Source organism: Taeniopygia guttata, chromosome 2 (assembly GCF_048771995.1).
Source record: "Taeniopygia guttata chromosome 2, bTaeGut7.mat, whole genome shotgun sequence".
Taxonomy (NCBI): Eukaryota; Metazoa; Chordata; class Aves; order Passeriformes; family Estrildidae; genus Taeniopygia; species Taeniopygia guttata.
The window spans coordinates 66,738,590-66,765,495 of NC_133026.1; the positions used below are offsets into that span (position 1 = coordinate 66,738,590).

A 26,906-nucleotide genomic window follows, 5' to 3' on the forward strand; every position below is an offset into this window, starting at 1 on the left:
ATTTATTCTGTCAAGTTAGAGCCAGCATGCAATTGACCTTTATAAGCTGAGTCATAAACTTTTGTTCTGTTGTGGCTTACCACAAGATAGACCCCTCCAGGGCAGCAAGCATTCTCCTTCACACCCTTCCCTAGGGGGGACAGACACGCACCCCTCCCTGTGTCTGTCACCTCCAGGCGGAGGCAGGGGAAGACCCAAGGACATTGTCAGGGGCATGCGTCAGTAGGGAAAGGATGCTGTCTTCATCCTGTATCAAAGAGAAGGTTAGTGTGCCATCGGTGTGCTTTGCCTTTCTCTCAGAGGGACTTCTGATTTTGATTCTTGCTTGATACTTGTCTTCTAGGCAAGCCCCTTGGAGCAAGACCAGGGTAAGGATATAAAAGAAGAGAGTAGAAAATGGCATTTATGGTTTCCGATTCACCTCCCTGCTGGGTGTTTACACGCTTCTTAGCAGAAAGAGCAGTGTGCTCTGCAAGGTTGAAGATCTTAAGGTCAGATTGCAAAAGGCAGTTCAGCAACACTTCTTAGCAGCCAGGCTTGAAGCACTCATTAAGAACCATGACAGCATCCAGGGATGCTGTGGCCAGGATGTTAGTGAATGTTCCAGTTCTGGAGTTTCATAATCGTCCATGGTGAAATGAAGTCTGATCCCAATACCAGGAAAAGTCTTTTCTATCACTTCAATTTCACTGCTCCCTTCTTTTGAAGATGAAAAAGACCCTTTTTGTAAATAAAAGAGCAGCTCAAATTCTGTAGTCAAGCTTGTGCTTCTGCTGAAGTCACAGTAGGAGTGACTGCTGCAGTGATGAATTCCAGTATGAAGATTGTATGAACATCCCCCCCATTCCTCAAATAACTGGATAACACTACTATGCATTTCACACAGCCTTCTTTCAGACATCAGGTGGCAACTCCTTTTGGTCATTAGTGGCTTGGACTGACACTAAAATGTTAAGTAGTCTTAAAAATTACAAATTCATTGTCAGCTGGATCTGAGCAGCTATTTCACTGCTTCCCAGTTAAATTACTATATGCAAAAAGTGTCCCGACCTTTAGGTTTTTAGTAATATCACTTTCCTTGTAGGAAGGGCTCAAGGACCAAAAAATTGCCAGGTGTGGAAGGAGATTGATTCAGGGACCTCTTGAGGAAGCTCAGTCCACATAAACCCATTAGACCTGATGGTCTGCACCCAAGAGTGTTGTCATTCTGAGGTTGCTTACTATCGTCACTGAAAGGTCAAGGAGACTGGGGAGGTCTTCTGTGACTGCAGAAAAGCAGATGATGCAGCCATCTTCAGAAAAAGGGCATGCAGGACAATCAAGGGAAATACTGAACAATCATGGAACAAGCCATCTTGGCAGAAGTTTCCAGGTGCATGAAGGAGAATGTGGTGGTTTGGAATTTACAAAGATAAATCACACCAGATCAACTTAATTGTCTCTTGTGATGAGGTGCCTTCACTGTCAAAGAAGGGAAAGCAGACAATGTTGTCTACCTTGAGTTTAGCAAGGCTTTCCATGTAGTCTCCCACAGAATCCTTGTATCCTGGTTCAAATGGATAGTTAGGAAAAACCTAACTGAATCATTGGTCAAAAGGTCTTATGCTCTGTCTCCACTGGTTACAGTGGAGTTTCTTCGACATCTGGCTGGTCTGATACTTTTATGAATGACTTGGAGGAAGAGATGGGATGCAGTATAGTGGGGTCTGTAGACTGATTATACTTAATGGAGGGTGTACTTGATATGCTAGAGATCAGGCCTGCCATTCAGGGGGATTTATACTTGCCAGAGGACTAGGCCAACAGGAATATCCTGGAGTTCAGTCAGGACAAATAGAGCACTCTTTTACCTCAGGTGGACTAACCACCACAGTTTGGTTAGCTGCTTTGCTGAAAAGGACATGGGAGGCTTGGGGCAGGCTGAACAGGAGTCAGTGGTAAACTCTGGCAGCAGTGAAAGTGGCTCAGACTGTATCAACAGGAGCACAGATGGCAGATCAAGGAGATTGATTATTCCATTTTACTCAGCACTCATTAGACCACAGCTGGCATAGTGGGTCCAGTCTAGAGGCTCCCAGTACATGACAGCTGCTGGCAGACTTGAACGACTCCACTGAAGGGTCAGCAGGATGGCTGGAGGTTGAAGCATGAGAATTGTGAGGAGAGGGTAAGGCATAGGGGTTTGTTCAGTCTTATGGAATAGAGCAGCAACTTTTCAGTTCCTAAGAGAAGATGACCAAGAAGATAGGGCTGGGCTTTCTGCCAAACTGTAAGAGACTAAGGCTGTAACGAGCAGGGGAGGTGCTGGTTAGAGAGAAGGGAGGAAAAAAAATGACACAACAGGAATAATTAGGAAGTGGAATGTTGTTCAGTCTCCACATGGGGATTTTTTAAGACCTGACTGGACAAAGACGTAAGGGACCTCCGACCTTCCAAAGTCCCTTCCATTCTGAATTATTTTATGACAAACCTCAAAATGGATCTCCTCCATCTCCTTCATAGAATTTCCTCCATGTAATACAGTTCCCATCAATCTGTGTATTTCAAGTCAGTGTACATGCTGCTATTTACCCCACAGACCCAGAAAACTATATAAAAGATCACCCCTCTAGTTTTAACTAAATAAGATCTAAGACAATTGGGGCAAGAACAACATTAGACAGGATGAGACAACATTTTTTTATTGTTTTAATACAAGTGAATAGATTAAGAGATCTGAAATGTTGTAAAGCAATATACATACTGAATAAATAATATGCACAGGAGAGTCATGTCTACATTGTAACACTGGCTAGTACTTCAAATAAATCCAGCAACATTGGATAAAGTCCATAAAAATGCTATCCTGTCTTCCCTTGTATGAAATTGTTCAAGTATAAAAAAATCCAATACAGTGTAAAATATTAAATTCCATTTCGGTCAAGAATAAAAATTGCAAGTATTGTAGTTTCACAGGACAATGTAAAGCAGCATTTTCTAGCAAAGGGAAAAATAGTCAGTCTACGTACAGATGAGTGAGAAAACGGCACTAATGTATTTGAGAGGTCTACATGAATAACTAGTAGAGGGAAAAAGAATGAACTAGCAATATTTTATGTAAAAACCTAAAAAAGTGTTAAGAGTACCCTCATACAGTGCACATACTGAATTTAAATAAATCCAAGTCAACATCCTTAGTTAATTAGGTTAATATTTAATATGCTACATCTAAGCCTACTAAATAATTTATACCATGAGATGAATACATAATTTTACAGTGTCACATCTAAAGTCGCTTTCTTTAGAGCGCAGCATAGTAAAACTTTCAAAATAAATATTTCTTTTTAAATAGCATAACAATTAAGGCACAGTATAAATCACATACCATTAACCCTTCAGGAACTGCAGTCTTGGTAACAAAAAGTTGCCTTGTGTACTGTATGTTTGCTAATAAATACTTTAAATATAATCCTGAAATAGATATTAAAATTGTACAAATGGTTTCAGAAAAGAAAATTCCCTTAAAACAGTTCTTAAAAGGTTTTAACTCATTAGGCTTCTTCTTGCCTTTATTCACAAGTTATGAATAGATGCAATAAATAGAAAGAGAAGGCTGTTGTAGTAAAGGGCTGATCCTATTTTAGAATCAGAATAGCTGACACCAGCAGTTAAAGTTTCCCAAAAGTGAAACGGGATGGGGTGAGGGATTAGGATGTGACAAGCTCATCACATGAGCACGAGTGATGTGTTCTGTCCAGAACTGTCTGTGTTATTGATTGTCTCTACAGCTGTTGCACCCCTTACTTCCACATCACTTGCTCCATAGTTCCACTCATCCAGAGGACAGAGAAGAAAATAACTTTGGTGCCTGTCCGCCATCTTACTAGCCGGCCATCTTCCTTGGGTTGTTCGGTGCCCATTAGTGAGACAGTGACAAGGTCCTGTCTCACAAAGACAACTTCTGAAAGCTTAGAAAGGACAATCAGTGCTTTAAGCTCATTTCCTCTTAAATGGATAAAGGTTACATATTGCTGACTCAAGTTTTTTCCCTGGTTCAAACTTTTCAGATACCATTTTCTTACTTATAAAGGCAGTTTTGCTTCCCTGATACTGTAGAAAGTACATATTTGCTTTTTTTGGTTCTTTTTTGTTTGTTTGAAAATATGAAGTCCCATTGCTACTCCTGCCACTCTTTCATGACAGTACAGTACTTTCCCCCCGTTTTCTTCTGGCTAGACATGCCGCACTACCCTTCCCCTCTAACAACAAGATTTGGATGCATACTGTGTGAAGACAGTGGAATAAAAATCTTTAGTTTCGCAACAGCGTCGCTTTCCTTAAAGCTCCTTAGTCACTACGAACTGTCTCTGTTAACTACTTATGCTGGAAGGCCGAGAAGAGGCAGAGAGCGGGCGAGCTTCCTGCAGGAGTCCATCCGCTATTGCATGCGGTCTGTCTGCAGCTGTTGGGGCTGGTACTGGCCGAACGCCGCCGCGGCGGCCGCGGCCGTGCCAGGCGCTGCTGCGGTGAGGGGCTGCTGCACGGCGTAGCCGTAGCCCCCGGCTGCCACGGCGTAGCCCGCGGCGGCGGCCGGCGAGGCGGCGTACGGGTACTGCTCATAGGCGGCCGCCGCCGCCGAGTACTGCGCGTACGCCGCTCCGGTGTAGTCGATGTAGGGCGTAGTGGAAGCAGCGGCCGCTGCGGGCTGTACGTGGGGAATTACCACTCCGGGCTGCACAAAAGCCTGTGGATAGACATAGTGAGCGGGTATCCTGTTGAAAGATGAGAGAGGGAGTTAGAGTCGGCAGGCGAGTCAGAGCCTAAGTGTCATATCCATACTCCGAACTAAAACAAACTCAATTTAGTTGTTGTTATGTGAATAGGGTTGCCACAATAACTTGACTCAATGGACCAATTATCAGTTCAGTGGCCCGAAGCGATGCATCGCTCCAAAGCACAGCGTTATAGCCGAGTTAAGTCAGGGTGTTCAGTGTTCCTTGAGGATAATTTCTTTAATGCCTCTCAAATCTTTAGAAGGACCAGCATTACTGATTTTTGTTTTAAGACAACCCTGAAGGACTAAGCTTGATTATTGCATCTGGAAATTGCAGTACTTGTTTGTTTCAAATCACCTGTAAGTCATTTTCATTGTCCCTCTTAACTATTTGACTCTTAGTAAAATTACTTCCTGCAATACTTATATTATTAGTAACTGAGCAGTTTGACAGCATCACTATGAGTTCGACAACAGCCAATAAGGCAACAAAATGGTTGAACTCTGACTTTATGTCAAGTCTTCCCAGGGAGGTGTGTTAAGAGTGTATTGTGGCAACCCTACTTAAGTTGCTATGCAGACTCAGCACACATTAATTTCTCTGCAACCTCAGTCACCCTTATTAAAAATAAGAAAAAACCAACACAGGCGACAAAGGAGTTTAAATAGAGTTCACAAGTGTGGTAAACACAGCAAGAATCACACTTTCCAAACGAACGATAGTGCAGCTCACTCCGTCACAAGAGGCCATTGAGGGGAAGCTACATAGATGCTATTAAAATCCATAACAGTGACTCCTAAGTACATGTGCATCACACTTTTAAAAAGTTCGTAAGGACACAAGAGTCAAACCTGTTTGATTATCAGGTCACTGATGTCCTGTTTTGTGGCAGCTTGTTTATTTCTATGCAAGACATACAGCATAGAGTTTTTTGGGAGGTGGGCATAAGATTGAGTCTAAATAGATCTGGTGCTTAATAAAAGCAAAAAAACCACAAATTTACAGTTTAAGAAAGAACCATTCTGAATAGATGAATAAACACTTTACCATCTTGTCCAAGTCCCATAATTTCCTTTCTTGGCTTGTTTACTTAGCTCTTTAGTTTTAAAAACTGGTCATGTCCTTGTCTAAGCACACAAGTACACACACATGTTAATCTCATGGCTGGATTTTATCATATAATATGATTTTTAAAAAATACTCTGTATAATTCTCACTTTACATTCATAACCCTGTCTTGCATCTGGATTTCCAAAGAGAAGTCCTTCATATATGCAACTCGTTCCCAGCCAGTGAATCTCTATAAATTCATGAAAAACTTCTAGTACAGATTCACTGCTATTTCATACTGAACTTTCTTTACCTTTACAGACACCTCTAAAGACTGCAGCAACCTCTGAACACACTTCAAGCACAGATGAAAACTGTAGTAGTAAAAAGTGTCCTCTATTCTCCAAATTCAAGATTTCATGGGAAGGGTTTGTTGGGGGATTTTGAGTTTCATTTTTAAAACAGCTTTAAGATGTAATTAAGTGGTCAACAAAGAAACATTTGCAATCAGAGGGGACACTATCAACTGGAATCATAGCAAAACATTGTTTAAAATAAGTGATAGACTTTAAAGCAGCTTAGTTTTCTTTTTCAAAAAAAAAAGTTCTCAGTTGCTTGAATAGGAGTATTAGCAGAGAGAAATGTTCAGTTGCCATGTTTAAGACATGAACACCACAATCGTAAAAACCCAACATGTAAATGAAATTCATTTCCTATTTTACGAAGGGGAAAAAAAAAGAGTGACAAATAGGGAGGGATTGGGGAGAGAAAGAAAACATAAAACGAAGCCATAAGTTGGGTTTTTAACACTCACCTAATTTATGAAGTGATTAGCCAGAAGTGCATTTGAAGCATACTTAAGCTGGCTCTGTGCATTTAAATACACATCATTACCTGAGCTCTCCATATGGATGAACATAAGCAAGCATTTTGTATTGGTCACCAACCAAGTACAATTCTAGTAAACGTAACACCATATTTCTTAAGCATTTAAGGAAAGTATAAAAACATATTTGAAGTTACAGAGAGCCTCTTTTACATCATGAAGAGCCCATTTAACACCACATCAAAGGAATCTTTACATTCAGCACTTATGGTAGAGAGCAGTTCTAACAGAAGAGACGGCAAGCAAGTAATCAGGCCGCTTGTGTTGCCTTGCACTGATGTTTCTAAGATTTTCTGAAGATACTTGGACACTCGGCCATATCCTTGAACAAGACAGAAAGATACATGTGCTTCCACTTAAGCTCTTGTGACTTGGTTTATTTAAGCCAAGAAACTAACAGGTGGTGAAGTTATGAAACATTATCTGTTTGCCACATCTTACCCTACAATAAACATAAACCCTGTGCAGGCTCTTCTCCACCATGCCATTTAACACATGATGATTGACAGCATAAGCTGCAGTGGGGCTATTTTTGATCATCTGTCATGCTACAACTGTTTTCAGTCAAGTAAAATGGCTTTATATGGCCAAAGTAAATTTCTACCTACTGCAGAGGCCAGGACACGAAGAGCTCAGCCATTCAGAACCCAACTGCTTTTCATGCTCTGCCAGGTCAAAAGCTGAAAAAGCAATTCCCAGTTACACTAGAAATCCTTAGTATCCTTAATTTTAAAGAAAAGCTGCTGGTTTACTTGTCAGAGTGATAGTGTGAGAAATTGACAGGATTTAAGCTCTCTTTCCTGGCAGTAGTTTTTATTTCGGAATGTGTATTTACTCTTTTATGCCTTTGCAATAAAGGAAAATAGAAGCCGTATTTAACTTTAGTAATAACTGGAGCTTTGAGATACTCAAAATTCAATGACCTACATCCCTGCCACGTGCCTTAAGACTTTGTTGTTGTAACAGAAGATTTATGTCTAACTGAAGACCTCAAAAATAATCCTATAGGCAATAATAAAGTGAATGATAATTTCAAAGGAAAGAAGACTTTTGAGACTAATGCAGAGAGCCGTGGCATATAGAAATTCAGCAGGAGCAGTGCATTTTTAACTCTCAGCATTACATTCTCACAAAGCTAGGTATTTAACTTTAAACAAAATGTTTTGCTTTGGCCCTTTCATGGCATTGTTTGCTTTTGTAAGCATAATTAAAGAGTAGATTTCCACCAATGAACAGCTCTCCTTTTAACAGAAATAGGTTACATAAACATTAAACATACAAGACCCTTACTACATTTCCTTTTATCTGATAGCCACTAAGAGGACATAACAGCAGGCTAACTTCTGACTGTTCCAGCTTCATTCCCTCTTTTCAGACTATCTGTAGTCTAGTACTATACAGGTCTTTTGATCACAAACTCAAGAGGGGGCTTTTCCTTCTCTCTTAAGAAAGGCAGATTTGCCTAACTCTTGGAAGATATCAGGCATGCTGTATCAGCTAACCATTTGATAATGGGCTTAATAACTTTGGATTTAACTCTGGTATTACTGAAAGCAGTGGGTAAGTTTAAATTTTGATATAAGTACAGGTGTTAGACAGAAAATAAAAAAAATCTCCACACCAGTTACATCCTTTAGCAATACCTCTGAATAACCCTGAATTTTCCCACCAATATTAAAGTAAAAATTACATTAGCAAAACAAGAAAAGCTATCTTGGGAAGCAAAGTCATCTTCCCCCTCCATAAATTCCTGTTGAATTCAGAGATAGTATTTTAATAAACAATCCTGAAAACAAAGCTGTATAAATAACCAGTCCTGTGATCCAACAGCTTTCTATGAAACATACCAACAGTTAGATAGATGCTGAATGTAAAAAGCAGGAAGAAATGTTATTCTGCAGCACTGAATAAAAAAAACTCCCTGCATTTTAAATGCATCATGCATTGAAGCTAATCTAGTTTCTGTCTCCCTCTACCACAACAGTATTGTACTTCAGTCAGAATATTGAACTTCTGCATCTTCTCAGTAAATGTAATGTAATCAAATTATTTTAAGTTTATTATTTGACAGATGTGAAACCTTATGTTGTGGATGCCCCATCTCTGAAAGTGTTCAATTCCAGGCTGAATGGAGCTCTGAGTGACATGGTCTAGGGAAAGGTGTCCTTGTCCATGGCAAGGGTTGGAACAACATGATCTTTAAGGTCCCTTCCAACCCAGGCCATTCTATGATGCTGTGATTCTAAAACACAGCTGACTGTACCAAAATATGGCAGCACCTCACTAATTTGCACTGTTAGGAAAAAAAACAAAACTCAACCGCAAAACATTTGAAGCTTTTGTGTATGGATTAGCTGAGTATTGGCAGTGAATCACCACTACAGCTGGTTTCACACAGTGTATTAGGGAAGTGTGCTTCCAAAGTACAACTGCACAGGAAGAACAAAGGCTTTAGGATGACCATGTATTTCAATGCAAACCACACAGCAAAAGTGAACTCTTCAACAGAAGGAGATTCAAATAAGCACTGAAACATCCTTTCTTACTGTCAATTAAGTGAATGAAGATGTTCATTCATCCTAATGATTGCAGTTTTCCTTAATCTGAACCACATACTTTATATAAAGGTACAGATCACTGGAAATTTTGAGGAGGAAGAAGGGTTGGTAATCTCTGTTGTGTACACATTGTGAAAGAAATGCAACAGTCAAGAATGAAAAATTACCAATTTTATATAAACATGACTCCGTGACCAACATTCTTTCAGATTTATGTGCAATGCATTAGAAATCCAACCTCATTCAGCTTGCTGGAAGGATTTCCCTGACTTAAACATGGTTTATGTCATCTATTGTTGGCTTTGGGTAAGGAAAGCAAGAAAGACTCCCACATTTGCAGAGTCCTTTAAGCAAGGGACTGCCACAGATCCTCCTTTTCTGTTGTGCTCAGCAAAGACTCTGTGATCCCTGCACAATTCGGTAGTTCCCTTTTCAACAAATGTTTTAACAGCTCTGGAGAGGAGGTGTTCTGCCTCCTGCCTGCCTTAGTGCAGGCATCATAAACTGATCACTGCATACACATTGTCATCTCACACTTCAAAGAAGCAAGCAAAATACAGTAGAGGATGATCATAACAAGGTAGAAAAAAAAAAACCCAGAAAAAAAATGTTTTTACAGCCTCCCCACTCTCAGAAAAATCAACACACTCTTTTAAAATTACATGAAGTTTCTAGGAAAAACTTCTTCCTGTTGTTTTCAGGATAAGGACTGTTTCCTTCCATTCTGACAAATTAAATTACTGAGAAGCTGTTGTTGTTTCATAACAGGTAACTATGATATTCTAAAGCCATTCTAACCAAATAAACAAAATACATTTGCGACACATTTTCCCTACTTTATTGTTAGCTTATGCATTAATTAGCAAAATGCACTATTTTGCAATGAGTTTCTCAGTCACTGTGCATTAGTGAAGTGACACTATGGAAAGCTTAAAGCAGACTTCACCTCCTAATGATATGCCTATAAAAAGCAAGAGTTAGATCCACTTAGGAATAGTTTATACTCAAATTCAGGAGAAATGCACTACATATTAATGACAGATTGAAGAAAAAAATCCCCTCAAATTAGAAAGCCCAAATGGACGCACATCGTTAATAAGGAGCTCCACACCCTTCCCAAGAACAAACCTCCCAAAAATTATGAACATGCAAGCAATATGTTGATTTACTTAAAAATCAAGAAATCACACAAGATAGCACTCACTACAAAATATGGTTAAAAAAGTCACAGGCTACAGCTTGAAAGCAAGGAAAAAAAGGCCCTTTGCTCCCCATGGCAAAGTCACTCCTCAACAACAAAACCAAAATTAAAAAAGATCCCCCCAAAAAACTTTCACTACAGCTCTTTCAATTAAATAAAAGCACACAGTTTAGCTATCAACACCACTTCATTACTGTAATAAAAAAAAAGCACACGGAGGTCTATTGACTATATGAAAAAACATACATGCATCGTTAATCACCATTTTAGCTTGTTTGTGTTTGAGTCTACTGGTTACAGAGTTTAATTCCAAACAGAACTATTCCACCTCTTATCATCATATCCTTCTGATCAGTTATCTTAACTGTAAACGATCCCTGTCAGATTAGAAAGAGATAAATAACATTGAGTCAAGCTGAAAAAAGAGAAATGGGGCACAGCAATCTTGCATCAAGTCATACCTCCTTGTTTTATCATAGGGTCATGTGGGACTGGACTGCTTAGGCGGAAGGGCCACGTCCCACACAACTTGACTCAGCTGCGGCATTTAGAACATGACCGACAAGGTGAGAGCATTTATGAGTATACATTTATAAATCTGAGAGCTTCAGCATTGCTGGCCAGCTTTAAGGATGCTACTACAAGAGGCCTTCAATGACCATACTTTTCTTTCTTTTTTTAAAAAAAAAAATATTTATTTCCTCCCCTCTTTGAGGTCCCATTGAGACTTACCCGAAAGGCCTCTGTATGAGAGCTGGATGAAGCTGCTGGACACCAAAGGCAAAACCTACCAACAAAAACACATCACATTCTCTGTATGGGTGTTTTTTCAGCCACTTCTTTATGCTATATATATATATACACACACACACACAAAAAAATACAGAGTAAGAGCCTTTACTAACAGCCTGCAGTTAACAACAGCTGAAATGCTGTAGAACCAAAAATTAGAAAGCAAAATATATCAGTCCATACACACACACACAGAGAACTTAAACCAATAAAGCACACGCTTTTCTGGAGATGTTTAGGAAAATGATGTTTTCTAAACAAGTACAGGGTTTTCGTTCACATTTTACCTGGTGCTCCATTTGGATCCCTAACTTTAGCATCTGAATGACTGGAATGTACTTTCCATTCATCAGTCTATTTGTGCAATTTCTACAAACTTAAAATTTAAGTCACCCCTACTTATCAGGATTTAGCATAGTGGGTCAAATCCCAACTTCATTTCTGCTCTCCAGATACCCTAGCAAAAACCCTGTCTTCTCCTGGCAGGCAACTAATTACTCGCACAAGTGTTCATCAGGCTAAACATGAGGGAATTCAGAACGACCTCCTTTAGAGCATAAATGTGCACACACTCCATGCTCCTCTTACTCTTGCTTCAAAGTGTCCCAGCAGTCTGGGAAGTGGCTAGGACATCAGATTGTATCAGAAGTGGTCTTAGGAAAAGCCATTTCATTTTAAAATCTGCATAATTGCTCCCATCTGCTTGAGAAGTTGTATTAAGATATTTAATGTTTGTGTTAATAAGACCGCACACATTGGAAGCGATTCACTCCTAGGCCAATCTTACCCTGCAATGATACTGTAAATGGTCAGCGCCACCACATTCCCAGCAGCAGGAATAACCAATGAAGTGTTTGAGCTGTGGAAGTCTTCCTGGGGAACTCCAGATATTTTATTATCTCTGATTGTTTTTGTTTTTTAAATAAGGCACATGTGCAAAATAGCCAGAAAATTACTACATGCTGCATTTAAAAATCAAAACCAAAGCACACCCAACTGTGTGCGTACTTCAGGAAGGTGGAGGGCAGCACTACCTTTTTTTTTAAGTTTTACTGTCTTCAGAAACATGAGGTACGGAGAGAAAAGCCATTCGGGGCTGCTTCCTCACCTGGCTGCATTATCCGCGGCTTGGCACCCAGGTACGCCAGGTTCACGTTGGCTTTCCTGCCATCGATGATGGGGTTGGGGTCCTTACAAGCCCTTTCAGCAGCAGCTCTGTCAGCCATGGTGACCTTAACGGGCGATGCCGCGCATTAGATCCCTTTCCGCGGGGAAGGAGAAGCCTCCCGCCCGTAGCAGCGACCCGGCCGTACCCGCGGGCGGCGCCGAGGGGCCGCCGGCCGGACCCCGGCCCGGGGCCCGCCCGCCGAGCGGAGCGGAGCGCAGCGCAGCGCCGGGAGCCGCGGCGGGCGCAGGGCGGAGGGCGCGGGCCGAGCTCGGCCGCCGGCAGATAAACCCCGCAGCGGCCGTATCAGCGAGCAACAGGCGCGCCGGCGGTGTGCGAGGAATTAGGCAAGTCCCCCCCTCAATCTCCTTATTCAGTAATCCCCCCCACCCCGCCTCTATCCAAACTCCCCAGCAGGGAGAGAGAAAAATAAAAAGGAAAAATAAAATAATAAAAAAAAAAAGAAGAGAGAAAAGCAAAAAGCCGGACGCTCGGCAGCCCCTCCCGGCCCACGAGCTCTCACAGCGGCCCCCGCGGAAGTTTCCCCGCGATGCCCCCGCCGCAGCCGCCCACCGCCCTGCCCCGCGCCCCGGCACTTACAAAGCCGTATCCCCGGCACTTACAAAGCCGTATCCCCGGGACTTGCCCGTCTGCCGGTCAGTGATGACCACCGCCTCCTCGATGTCCCCGAAGACCTCGAAGTACTTGCGCAGGCTGGAGTCGGTGGTGTGGTAGGGCAAGCCCCCGACGAAGATCTTGGTGTAAGTGGTGTCCTTCTGCGTCGTGTGCATCTTCAGCCCGGCCCTGCGCGCCGCGATCTGCACCCACGCGTGGCCACCGGGGTGTGCGGGTCCTGGGCGGCGAGACCCACTTCCAGACTCAGCCCCGCTCTTTTTTTCCTTTTTATTTTTTTTTCTCTCTCCTCTCTTCCCCCGCCCCCCGTTTTCCCCCCGCCACCCAGCTACAATGCAATTCCCTTCTGCCTTTGCAGACCCAGCTTCTTCCTCCTTCAAGAGCGGAGCCTGGCAGCCTCGGGCGGTTTTGAGGTAGGTACCGGCAAAAAGAGGAGGGGAGGCCGGGCAGCAGCCAGCCTGGCGGCTGTAGTGCTGGAAACGAGCAGAAACAGCAGCTGGAAGAGGAGTGCAGGGCCTGGGCTCTAACGACTGAGTGGCCTCCCCCCTAAAAGCCACCGGGTCGGTCACTCTCGGTTCCTCCTCCTCCTCGCAGGGGGCGGGGACGGCGGCAGGGCGGACCCCGCGCTCGGCCGCGGCGCGGCCGGGGCTGACACACAGCTGTTGGCAACAGCTGGATGCCCCCCGTGCGGCGGCAGCCGGGCCTCGGAGCCGCCAGGCGAAGGGGCGGCCTCTGAGGTGCCCCTCGGGGGACCCCGGTGCCCTTCGAGGCAGGTTTGCTGCAAACAGCAAGTGCCGGGTGATGGGGTCCGGTGGGGTCCGCGGTGCCCGGCCGTCCAGAGAGCCCGCGGGCACAGCCGGTTCACTGGCTGCTGGCGGTCCTCAAATGCTTCGATCCCTCCCCGAAGGCTTGTGGTCAAACCTCTGCAACCTTCACTTACTGCTCTCTCCAGGCTAGCAAAACTATGGTGCTGCAACACATCCATTTTTATTGTGGTGGTGCTGGTGGTTATGGTTCTTGCTGTTCTTTGGTCACAAGATGAAAAAAAAATGGTAAAGCTGTTTCCCTTGTTTTTCCTCTTCTCTTGCTGCCTCTGCCCAATGTTGGGACTGGGAAGGATGAACAGAAACATAAATAAAGGAATGTCTGTGTGACATGAAGAGACAGAAGACTGTGGGAGTTGGGGGGAAGGGAGACTCACAGAGAGACCGGAAGGATGGGAAGAAGGTTAAAATTGGGGAAAACAGATGTGCATATGTGTACAGACTTCTAAACCATTCTCTTGCAGTCCCAAAGTCTTGATAAGTACTGTGTGTCTCTTTTTCCTCTTTCACCACCTTCTTCTAGGTGGTGAAAAAAGCCTAGTCTGCTGGGCTTTTCCCTATGAAGACACTCAGAAAAAGGATCAGTGCATCACTTGCAGGATGGACTTTCACAAAGTTCTTCTGCCCTTCTGATACCAAACATTGAGCATAATGAGAGTACTTAGCCCTAAACTCAGGCCCTGTTTGCCCATGTCTAACCTTAGTTCCATTTGATTTTTTCATCAGTAGTTTTCCTAGTTCTAATGGCCTATACCTATACCAGTCCTAAGACATGCTGTCACTAAACCTTACTTGAGGCTTCAGACTCTCCAGATTAAATTTGGTTTAACATGTTAAGACTAACTCAAGTGAAATCTAGCAGCACCCACAGGATGAGACATAAATGTTGCTTTTCAAGTGAAATTATGACAAGCCCTTAACATTCACCTGAATTCGATTAGGTCAGCTAGCTCTGTCTCCAAATGTCTTCCAGCTTGACTCTCCTATTGGTCTGGAATATTGTGTTAAACCTGACACTCCGAGGGCTAATTGTAACTTTAAACTCTAGCCCAGTGACCTGAACTTAAATAGTAACTCAGCTAAGGGTGTCAGTGCTCAATGGAGCCCTGCAGCACAGAGCCCACTTAGTAGTGCATTTAACTTCTCAGACCCCTGTGGACCTGGAAGATGAACTTCTAAAAGTTCATCTGAATCCAAATGTAGTGGCGTCTGCACAAAGGGTGAACTAGCCTGGCTTTCCAGTCATTACACAAACTCCTTTATTAAGGCCAGAAAAGCTACATTTGGCTGTCCCAGAAATACTTGCAGATGTATTTAGGAGTACACTTTTTTCAGCCCAAGTGAAAAACTGGTGACATTGACAGACCCAAACTCAAAACATAGCTTTTTGGTCTAGCAACAGCAGGTCTTCCAGGTAGCAGCAACAGCAGGTCTTCCACGATTTAGAAAAAAATCCTGTTGTTTTTTTTTTTTTTTTTCTGCAAAAAACCCTAACTTTTCACACCTATGTCTCAACAAAAGACAAACTTCTTGTATTTAGGTAGGGTTCATCATGCAGTCTGTGTTCGTGCTGCTAATTCAAAATATCTGCAATACAGTTTTCAACCTACTCTGAAAGGCTAACACATCCTCTTCTGTAAAACCAGAAGTGAAGCTGGCCATTAACAGATCAAAATATATCCTGTAAGCCATGCTACTACAGTCCTTCTACTGTATCAGCATCCTCAATTTAAGATGACCATCCTAGTAAAATTTAGGAATACATACAGTTCTTTAGCCCATTCATTCCTATAACTGAACTGTACCACTAACACCATCACAGGAGAACAATCCCTACTATTGAAGGAAAATTTCTCAAAACTCAGTTTTACCTTACATCCCTTCTAGCATCAGACCTTTTTCTGTTTTGGTGGTCCTGACAGAATCTAGGATATTATTCTCCAGCTTTAGAATTCCTAGGAATCCTTACCTAAATCCCAGAGAAGTGATACCTCATCATTTGCAACTTCCTCTAGTCCATTTACTGTCAACACAAGCCTTTAGTTTTGCGTGGCATAACCTGTGAAAAACAAACACAGGCTTCCAGCTCCTGGATGCATGATCTTACGACCTAACTGTGGCTGATACAATTCTACTAGCACCAGGCTATCTACTCCTTCAGCAGGTCTCAGAAAGAAAAATATTTTCCAATCATATCTCAGTCTTAATCATCACTTTAGGGTTACCCAAAGAGAAAGGTGACCTCTGTCATATGGAAATTAATTAAAGACCATTTGAACACTTTAATGATCAGGAATATATTGTATGCTTCTCTCCTATACCATATATTAACTCCAGATTTTGGGCTAGTCTTAATCCAAAGGAGGTTACCATGTACAGCCTAGGGAGGGAGTTCTTTCTGATTTACCTATTGTGAAACCGTTCTGGACTGATTAGGGCTTGTGTCTTTGTACTAGGGCTAGGTTTCTGCAAAGCTTGAAGAGTGAGGCTTATCTACAGAGCCTATAGGTACCACAGAAAACTGATGAATCTGAATGAATTCAGATGAGAATTATCCTGGAGTTAGCTTGAGTTGGTGGGATAGTGTTTACGTGGCCATGCTGGATATCTGGCTAAGTTTGCAGTCAGACTAATGGATTTTAAGATTTAAAGGAATGGACTGTATAGCATTTATTGTGCTGAAGGGAAGTCTGTGGACAACTTCACCAGTGTAATTTTCCCAGTTGCTTGAGATAATATGTATTTTGGTGTATTTTGGTGTATTTTGGTGTTTTGAGATGGATCAGCTGATACTTATTGCTAGGGATCTGGTTGTGGCTTCAGAATTCAAGTGTAGCAGAAAGAAATGTATTCCTATATGCTGCAAATTTTGCAGGAATGATGCTGCTGGTGAAGTGTGGCAATTTGGGCAAGAAGTGAGGACATTTGGAAGAAGACTGTCTAGGTAGAGCATTCCTGGGAGAGATGTGAAACTGAGGTTCCTAAACTCATGGAAGTTTGGAAATTGAACCAGGGTTACCCATATTTTGGTAAGTACCACAAAGAGTAGGATTGTTCCTGTAGGCAGCTATTTTGGCCTTTTCAGGATCTCGGTTTTAAATCAAAGTAGAACATAGGCACCCAGGTCCTGCTGCAGTCTTTTATATCGCTGCGAATCTCTCCTAGGTATGGAGGTATTGATGCTGAAGGGTATTGTAGCTGCCAATTACCTTCTATGTAATGTTAATGGTTTAAAAATATATATCTGAAGCTATAAATGAGAAAGTGATCTAGGGTTTCGTTTGGAACCTAGTAACACGGCTTAATGGGAGGGAACCCCAAAAGCTATCAGTCACAATTAATTGGTTTTATTTAGAGATTTTGTGATTTTGCTGTCGAGGTAGGATAGAATAGACATCTTTCCAGTTTACCAAATGTTGCCACTCAGTGGTATCAGCGTAACTGTAATGTCATGCCTTTTATTTATTTATGAACACCATATGCTTGTCATGTCGGAAACCAGTGGATGTTGTGTGTTCATTCATTAGGTTTCTGGAAGCAACAAAGACCCGTGATTATATTGCACACCAGTCATTCTTGCTAGTGCTTTATTTCAGTAGATAATAGTGGTCTTCAGAGCACTCACTGCACCATCAATTAAATGCAGCTGGAATTTCTATATACATATACATCACATACACATACACATACACATACACATACACATACACATACACATGCATATACATATACACATATGTATACGTATACATATACATATACATATACATATACATATACATATACATATACATATACTTAGAATGCCTGGGGCCTAAACCACCATGATTTATTATGCAGGGCTGAAAATGAAAGCAATAATTTCTCTGTTAACCTGGTAAGACCATCAGTTTGGTCAGTGAGACATTTCTGCTGAAGTTCCATAATGCCATATCTCCATGAAAGCATTTGGCTAATAACATTAGGCACAGTCTGCTAATCTATGCACTTCCATCAACCACGTCCCATTACAGAGAAGAGCAGAATGTCTAACCTCTGCTCTGCTCAGTGTGTGCTACAGAGGTGATAGTTTGTCTAGGGAAGCATAAAATAGGTAGTACACTCATGTTCCAACAGATCACAGTGCGAGAGACTTGGAAGCCTCATCATCTTCTCACTCTTCTAGCTGATCTACAATCTTTATCTAGGATAAGTTCTTGAATTGTGAATTTCTGCTAAAAGTTTCCTAACTGAGGAAGCTTCCACCACCTCTCTCCTGATAGTGTTCCCATTATAACAGATTTCATCATAGGATTCTTTTTTCCCCTGAACTATATTGCCGTATTCCAAAGTGCCTTTTATTACAGTATCTGAGCTCTAAACCACATGAACTTCAACAATGAAAATGTCCTTATTCCCAATTAAATCACCAAATGTCAACCATCAGGTGTAGTTTCTGATGGCAATATTTTTCCCTTTAAAGAGCAGTGGAAGAGGTGACACAGAATTTCAGCGATCCAGCAAACAAAATTCAAAGCTTGTGGAACTGTAGATTAAAGACACATTGCCTATCTGTAGGAAAATAATAGAAAATGTTAGAGGAAGCAGGGGTGAATGACGAGTGGAGCCAGAGGTTGAATGCATCCATAAAAGTTACAATGCATGTCATGTTGGTAGGGGAACATGAGGAAAAGGTATGTTAGGAAAAAAAACCCAAGGGAAAGGCTTTATGAATACCAAGTCATGAGTGCTATACTGAACAGTGCTGGCCAGTGCTAGAATAGGTCAGAAAGCAGAATGAGGCTGGTGCCTGACGTGAACTGAAGTTGTCCTATGATGCTGCAATGGAGGGAGCACGGATGCCAGAGGCTGAACCTGAAAAATCACAAAGCTCTCACACTCATAGTGTGACACACTCAGGGTTAGAACAATGATTCTTAATATTGACAACAAGCAAGGCAGTTGTGTCAGGGAAGCAATAAATTGGGATTTGCGGACTAGCTAAAACTTAGAAATTGGAATGTGAAACACCTGAGTCTCATCATGCTTATCTGTCCTGATCACAGGCAACTAAGAGACAGACACTTAAAAAATCTGCAAAATCTCATTGGTGTTCTGTGTGGTGTGATAGCTGAATGACTGCCTGCTAAGCACACTCCTGTGCATCTTTAAAATGGTGTACCCACCCCACCATAGTACCCAAAGGGAAAACCAGTGCTTGGACCTGTCTGCTGAGCCATATACACATAGCCTGGACTGATAAAACATGTAACTCATTTCTTGCTTGTATTTTGTATGCAAAATAAGAAATCTGGTACAAAGACTACTGTTGAGAAAAAAGTTCTCAATCGGTCTAAACTGGTGGAGCACTGCTAAAAGCAGTGAAATGAAAAAGAAATTAAACCAAATTTCATCAGGTTGCATCTGACCTACAGTCAAATAAACAGGAAAAAACAAGAAACAAATATGGGGATGCTGGTGAAAGACAGCCACTAAACCCTTGCCAGTTATTATTACAAGGGATTAAACTGGCAGTTGACAAGCTGTATGCCAGACATCCGCCTCATAGAACACTGCGCATCTCTTAGTAGAAGTAGGTTAGTAGAAATGAAATGTGGATACATGCATAGAAATGCAGAGAAGAGTTCATTCAAACATGCTTCAGCCCCTTGGTCCTTAGTGAGAAACTGAAGACATGAATGCCGTAGTACTGCAACTCTGGATTCAGGGATAGCCATGTCAGTGGCCTCGTGCACGCTCAGCCCTCCAGAGGAGTGACTTGCTCTTTCCTGTCAGAGAGCTGGAAGGTTCTAATTTATGACCAGAAAATACCACATCCTCATTTGTCAAGTTCAACTCAACCCTTTTTTTTTTTTTTTTTTTTTTTTTTAAGGACTTAGTTCTTCTTGTATTGCTTGTACTGGGGAAACTGATTTTGCAAGAAAATTTGCTTTCACCTCACTGCTGAAGCCATTAAAGTACAGTCCACAATGTTCCCTTGACTATTTTTTCATTAAGAGGAAAAGAGAGGTTTCACCCAGGGATGTCTGCTAATCATAGCATGAACGAAGAAGAGAGAGAACTGCTCCAGAGAATTAATTATCCTCTCCTTTCCTTTGGATGTATCTGGGGTGCAAAGACACATAAAGGAAATGCAGATTAATTAGATATGTCTTCCATCTTCTTCTCACAGCATCTTTTTCTAGGGATGTGAAGGAGTTCTTCATGGTGTGACTTGGACAATCAGACTAGAGCTTGAGACTTTCTTTGCGAGGGCTGAAGAGAGGATTTAGGAGGGAAGATGGATTTTAGCTGGAGGTCATCCCATTTATGTGCTGTCCTCTCTTTGGATAGACAGTGTATTGCCAGTCTCACCCATGCTGTGGTCATGAGTTGTGTTGTAGGAGAATGTAGCTTATTTACTAGCTCAACCGTGTTGTCTGATACAAAGATATAATGTTGCTGTCAAGTATTTTTAGTCTGAGCGTCTTACTATTGAGTTTACTTTGCAGTCTTGGTTTCTTCAACTAAAAATAGCTGCAATATAACAATAGCTTTTTAGTGGTTCCACTTGTTGGATTAGATGCGATTTGTTTAAAAAAAATGTGATGGTCATTCAGTGCCTTCATTCCAGAAGGACCTTGGAGAGATTTACTACCCTGCACTGAGTCTCACCACCTGCTGCTGTGGTACAGCCAGTGCTCCTCTGTAACACAGCATTCCTCTTCTTCGAGGACTGTCAGACCACATTATCTTTGCTGGTTCAGAGATTTTTTTTTTTTTCCTGTTTACTTTTTTTGGTAGGTAGAAATGAGGTAATTTAGAATTTGGCGCAACACTAAAGTGGAATAACCCTCTTTCTGCAAAAGATCGTGGAGGCTTTCTTCACACCCTGCCAAAAGGTCAGGATCTCTGTAGTACGATCCCTTGGTAAGGTGACACCTGCAGGCATACAGCACTGCTCCCGTCTTCCTGTGATATCCAAGCAGAAGTGACTCAGAAGGGAGGAGCTCTGCCTGCACTGACTCACCATTGCTTTCTATATTTACCCTACAAATTTGAAAGTCAAATTCTGTCAAAAATTTACCTGTAAGTTTAACCTGTAAGATTCTAGCCCCAAGGGCTACAGCTTCAAAACTATGCAGCAGGTTGGTTTTTTTATTGTTTTGTTTTGCAGGATAGTGGAAGTTAGAGCATGTTATTGCTTGAGTAGCGGGAGTTTCGTCAGTGTAGCATCTACATTCTTATTTCTGCAACCCAGTAAGGTAATGTGAGGTTTCTAAGCATTCTTACAGCCTTTATTGTCCTCAGTTGGAAAAGGCATGACTTTTGCCTTTAAAAAGAAGTAAAAAACCCAACCAACCAAACTCAGTCTTTGTCATGAGAATAAAAATAGTACTGTTTGGCTGGTTTGTCATGTTTGTCCCTTAGTCTTAAGTTTCACAGTTCATATAAGGTGTGAGGTTACGAAGTGGGACACAGAAAGCATGTTGTGCTCGAATGCCTCCATTTTCATCTCTAGAAAGGACTTTTGCTGAGAAAATACAGCTGTGAGTGTGTGAACACTGCTGTAGAAAAGATACTACACTGTCCTTTGGTAAGCCATGTACACAGATCAAATTGAATTTAATTCTAGAAAAGAATTATTGTGGCTTTGAAAAATGGACCCAGGCAACATGAAATAATTAAAATTTCATATTAATTGCATATAAGAATCTGTTACAGTGCTTGTATTTTTTAAGACACGAAAGGCAGACTGTATTTTGTGACCTAAGACAAGCATCTTGCCTACCCAATTAGCATTTGTCAAAGTCTGTTAATTTTCATTGAGGTTTATCAATTTGTTTAAAATTAGAGTCTGAGCAATAATTTTTCTGAGATTTGCTCAATTTACCAAGATCTGTTATGAAGTATGAGGTGACATAAAGAGATCAGCCTACTTGCTGGGAGCTGCAAGTATGTTGCCATGCATTGTGTCCCTAGGGAATTTGGGAAACAGTAAGGATATTGCATCTGCTACAGGCAAGGGTGTGGGACCTCACTGGATCTGTGCAAAACTGACTTGCTGTCTGTTCTGTATATATTCTACAACTTGAATAAGGCTGAACTAGGCAGGATTGCCTAAGTTCAAAGCACAATAGTCATTTAGGGGCCTAGAATGCAATATAATTAAATCAGAATTAAAAGAAACTGCATTCCTGCATATTGATTTTATTATACTAGCTTGCTATCTACTCTCATACACAGAATGTCATGCATTCCATATTAAAAGCAGGTATATTAAATGAAATAATGAGACACCAACATCTTCATATTAAAGCATATTTTTTTAACCTCCGTGGAAAAATTCTTGGTCATTTCAGTCTATCAGCTATTTCCTTGGTACTTATTTTCCGCTTTTCATCTTTGAAACTCAATAAGGAAATAAAATACCAACATAAATAAATGAAGAACATGGTTTCTCAACACCAATAAGCTAGACAAAAGAAACAGAACACTAGAGAACGTTTATTTATTCATGACATCTTCATGAATGCCATACTTTGGAGGGAATGGGAGATTTTTGTTCATGTTTGACTCTCAAGCGTGTTAACAGGTTTTATTAAAATGGAGGAGTGAAGGGAAGGCAGCTGGCTTGAAAAAAATAGAGACCTTAAATGCAATCCGATTAGAAGTTCATGAGAAATACTAGTGAGTAAGAAGAGTCATTTAAATTTGACATTATATGCAGGGGATGGGAAAATATTTTCATAATCTTATTTAAATGGAGGAAATATTTGTGAAAGGATGCATAGTTGTGTACTAGAAATACAGTTTGTTCTGGAGGATTTGTTCTGTTATCTTCTGTCTTCTGTAAAGGCATCCTTTGTAAGTTTACTAGTTTTCTCTGTGCTGTGATCCTAATAGGCATCTTCTGAAACATGTGAAAAGACCCTAGAAAATAATAGAGTTCCTTCTAATGAGTTCAGTACATGCAGAAGTTTTTTCAGTATCTCAGAGTATCTCTGCGGTTGAGATCCATACCTCCTGTCTCTCTTTGTGACTGTTTTGAGTTAGTGTGTAGCACAGGGAGTTCTGGCCTGGGGATTCTCTGTACTGCTGTGACCCTGGCTGCAGCATGAAAACAGTCCTAAAAGTGAAATTTAGGAATTATGTAACAGTTTTCTCATCTCACTGATTAAGAATTTACAGCAAAGTTTGAGAAGATAGAAGCAGGGAAAAACAACCCCCTGGACTGACAAAGGTATGAATAAAAATTTCAGATCAGTCCCCAGCATGTGACATTTCTCAGACCCCCAACCTTGCAATATATTGTGTAACTTCTCTTACCACAGAAGCTTAGGGACTCAGGTGGTGTCCAGCAACTTTAAAGTCTACATGTAGCAAAGCCATGCTGCATCTCAGATCAGACCCAAGGAAAAAGTCACTAGAGTCTGTGTGCTGCTTTTATGGTCTGTCTAATGTCATTTCAAGTTATCTGATAGCAGCTCTTAAAATGGCAGTTTCCGTGCTGTTAGGCAAATGAGGCTTAGAAGAATTAACATATATATATATGGCCACTGAAACAATACAGAGCAATGTGTGGGCTTTTCATTAAGTGTTTTTTTTGTAAATATTTTTCTGTCCTCAAGATTCCTTTGCATTTATTTACATTATTCTTTTTGAAGCAGCATGTGCATTAGAAAACAAATGTCAGATAACCCTGCATTGCAGTTGTCACCCCACTGACAAACAGCCATGTTGAGGGTGGGGGTACCCTCTCAATGCAAACATAAAGGACCTCAAATTTTATGAATTCCTCACCCGTGCACAGGGGGACATGAAGACATTCTTTAATATAAGACAATTCTAGTAGCATTTAATTTTACTAGGAATATTTGCTTTAAGTCACTGTATGAGTAAAGAAGATAAATATCATGCCAAAAATCCAGCTGTATATTCCCAGAGCAACCTGGCCTAATGCACTCATACTGCTGCTGTGGGTGCTGATGTGGGTGAGAGGTCATCAGTTCCCTTTCTCTCTTTTCCGTATCCAGAAGGTGAGTTGTGTCAGGAGGGGCTTGGAGACTAGAGATCATGTCAGCTCCAAGTATTTTGTTGCTGATTTTCTAAATACATTATTTCAGCTATAGCTCCTTTGCTAGTGTGAATTTCCTGCACTGATGAAAGAGAAGAAAAACAACCCCCAAATTTTGCAAGTCAGAGGCTTGCTGAGCATATCCTTTACTCTGGCATCTCTGTTTGGCTTTGCTGCTGTTTTGGTTGTGTAGAGGGTGTGGCATGAGCTTTACAAACCAAACGTCGCTCTTGCATAAATAGATTTCTCCAAAATATCACATGATAATTACCATAAATAAATAAATGAATAAATCTATGCTGGTGAGTGACCTCAGTCTAAAACCTCCCATCTGAGTTGGCACAGGTAACTGTGAAGAGACACTTAAAGATCAATATTAACAATTTAATCGTCTGTCTAAGATTGGCAAGGTCAGGTACACTGGGAGTTACAAAGGCTAATTTCATGAAGAGCCATGATTTATATCAGTGTCTAAAGAAGGTGTCAGCTTCTACTGAACCTTTTCCCTTGAGTGGGCAATCAGAAGCATGGGTACTTTTTTTCCTCTTGCCCCAGTGCTAACACAGATTCTTGCACAAATGACAAGACAGTGTACAAACCTTTCTGGCAGTCATGGCATGGAAAAGATAACTTCTCTCTACCAAAGAACTGTTTTCATGAAACTTGTACAATCTTAACAATCTCTGAGGACTGACCTCCTTTGCTGCATTTGGTTGACACTGCCAATGGATTTGTTAGCTTTTAAGTGAAGGAAAAAAGTAGGTGGACCGACTGCATACCTTTGAGGCCACTGATTATAAAAAAACTAGGAATGTAAAACCAGAGAGGAAATACAGAGCTGTCCTGGAAATGCCCTCTCATTTGGGAATGGACAAGATGGATGTTTGAAACTATTTTTGAAATGTTGTTTTAGATACTCAAGGAAAAAAAAAATAAAAGAGAAAGCAAGCCCAGACAACTCCTTGGTGTTTTTGAGCTCCACTAAAGTGCAGACAAATTCACAAAGTCCTCTGAGAAATCTACAATCTAGACTCAATCCACAAAGCATGAAATTTGCAAAACTCCAAGGAGGCTGTGGCCAGTGAGTTCAGAAACTATGTACATGACCAGGACACGACCTGGACATTTCCAGCAGGGAAAAGTTAGTAGGGACTACTTTTTGTGATTGACATGGCTAGAAGAATATTTTGTAGATGGGATCTGGTGTACTGTGAGCACTTTTTATTTTCTGTTTTTGTTTAATATTGACAAAGGAATCAGCCAGCACTGCCTGTTGAAAACAGCAGTTTGGTTTGTAGTATCATTTTTTTCTACCCTTGCTTTCGGCTGTTGGTGGTAGTGAAGAGATCACTTTTATATCTGAATGCAGAGTTGGAGCCTATGAAATTTCTTAGCGTAGCAGAGGCTTACTCTGTGCTAGGGAGGCAGGAGAGCAATAAGAAGATGGGAAAACAACGGATTCCTTTTTCAAATCCCTATTTTTAAAAAAACTACTATAAAATACTTCTGAAAAGGACCTTTGTCTAAAATACTTGAATGTTACAATTATTGTTTTACTCTGTAAGAATACATTTAATACAAACAGGCAAACAAGAAAAGCCTGACAACTTTTGCCATTGTAAGAAACATGGGGATGCTATTGCTGATTAGAAGCAAAATTACATCCAGAAAATATTTGTTGCCATAGTGACCATATTTCGTTGATTCCTTTTTCTGCTGTACAGATCTGATTTAATTATTTCAGATATTTATAAATAGCTTCCCGTGGGGCCAAAACTAATGGCTACAAAGTAAAGTTGCAAAGACTTTGGATGTGCAGCTCAGTATGGTCAGATGGAGACCCCACTTAAGCAAAGCAGTCAAAGTGAGCACGTTGGTTTAAGCACTGCATCTTTTTCCAAAGAACTGCACATGTGCTTAAAATTATATATGGGCTGGAATAGTCTGCTGCAGCTCACAGCAGATAGTGAACATTTCTATTTTAAACTGTGTGATTTGTTTTGATTTAACTTTCATAAACTTCAGTAGAAATAAGTCCTTAAGTAGTTATACCATTAGTCATACTAGGAGTGGCCATTTGCCTACTCAGTAGTTTCTGTGAGCATTAGAGAAAATATGGGCATATACACCTTTCATGGTTTCAAGTTCCTTCCACTAATCCTTAGCCTCTATGACTCTCCCTCTTCTCCTTATTTTTGTTTATATTAGTGCCAGGGAAGTGGTTAAAACACATGCATTTTACAATTGCCTAAAAGGGAATTTTTCTGTAAGTGTGCAGGTTGATTATGCAGTATGTGTAATCTCCAATAGTTCAGGTCCCTTCAAGAGGAAACACTCTTGAAAGCTTCATCATACACAAGTGCCAAAAGTCTTGCAGCTACTCTTCATTGTTTGCTTAGAATATGAATTCCACATCCTTTGACTCTGTATTCTCACATGTTAATTCTGCCTTTTAAGTCAGTTTTTGTGAGAAAGAGGAAAAGGTTAAAAATTTACAATTCCTGCTGGTTTTCATAGGTTTTATCCCTTCCTGTAAAGCTTTACAGGAGGGGATAAAAACCAAACTGGTTCTCTCCCCATTTGGCACAACAGAGGTCATTACAATGTAGTCCAGAGCAAAACGACTGCAGCTGAACCTGGAGGAACAGAAATGGAGAATTCCAGAAGAAGCTTAAAAATTACACTGAAACAAATTGACATCTGCAAAGACTAATAATCAGAAAACTGGTTAACGCCTCTGACATCGTCTTTATCTATACTACTTTCGCATATTTTCAGACCATAGCTTGTATTGGACACTGGACACCTTTCTAGCCTTCTGCACTCAGACGTTCCTAAAATATGGAAATTTGCATTGCAAATCTGTTTTTGTCAGAATCCAGGTGGCATCTTTGCAAAAAAAGTCAGGTTTGGGTTTTAGTTTTTAATGCTCCTCAGTCTCCCTGGGGTGCCAGTCACACTTCCTCCTGCCAGAAATTACATTATA

At 41.1% G+C, this 26,906-nt stretch overlaps 2 protein-coding genes across 6 annotated transcripts in view; one reads left to right on the forward strand and one right to left on the reverse strand.

The window, feature by feature from the left end:
- Positions 1-2,665: 2,665 nt before the first annotated feature.
- RBM24 (RNA binding motif protein 24) lies at positions 2,666-13,335 on the reverse strand. Of its 3 annotated transcripts, XM_072924161.1 has the most exons (5): positions 13,030-13,335; positions 12,350-12,473; positions 11,182-11,236; positions 5,606-5,657; positions 2,666-4,751 (listed from the first exon to the last, which is right to left on the reverse strand). In XM_072924161.1, exons 1-5 carry the CDS (start codon positions 13,195-13,197, stop codon positions 4,596-4,598), a joined length of 555 nt encoding a protein of 184 aa, XP_072780262.1. In that variant the 5' UTR covers positions 13,198-13,335; the 3' UTR covers positions 2,666-4,595. The 3 variants fall into 3 exon arrangements, with proteins under 3 accessions (XP_072780262.1, XP_002188575.1, XP_072780263.1); XM_002188539.7 differs by lacking the exon at positions 5,606-5,657; XM_072924162.1 differs by lacking the exon at positions 5,606-5,657 and having other exon boundaries at positions 13,007-13,077.
- ATXN1 (ataxin 1) overlaps positions 13,323-26,906 on the forward strand; it is a 399,379-nt gene continuing 385,795 nt past the window's right edge. Inside the window, exons 1-2 of one of the 3 annotated variants that reach the window (XM_072924143.1) lie at positions 13,349-13,452; positions 16,739-16,892. The gene's annotated coding sequence lies outside the window, so the exon portion shown is untranslated. Of the gene's footprint in view, positions 13,453-16,738; positions 16,893-26,906 lie in introns of all 3 variants that reach the window. The other 2 variants (XM_072924144.1, XM_072924142.1) reach the window with 2 other exon arrangements.

Bases quoted from the DNA above. Each gene is read 5' to 3' on its own strand.
- RBM24 (XM_002188539.7), bottom strand. From the start codon at position 13,197: ATGCACACGACGCAGAAGGACACCACTTACACCAAGATCTTCGTCGGG. The intron at 11,237-12,349 runs GTGAGGAAGCAG...TTTTGTTGGTAG, and splicing joins GCCGCGGATAATGCAGCCAG to GTTTTGCCTTTGGTGTCCAG. The intron at 4,752-11,181 runs GTAAGTCTCAAT...ATCTTTCAACAG, and splicing joins CTCATACAGAGGCCTTTCGG to GATACCCGCTCACTATGTCT.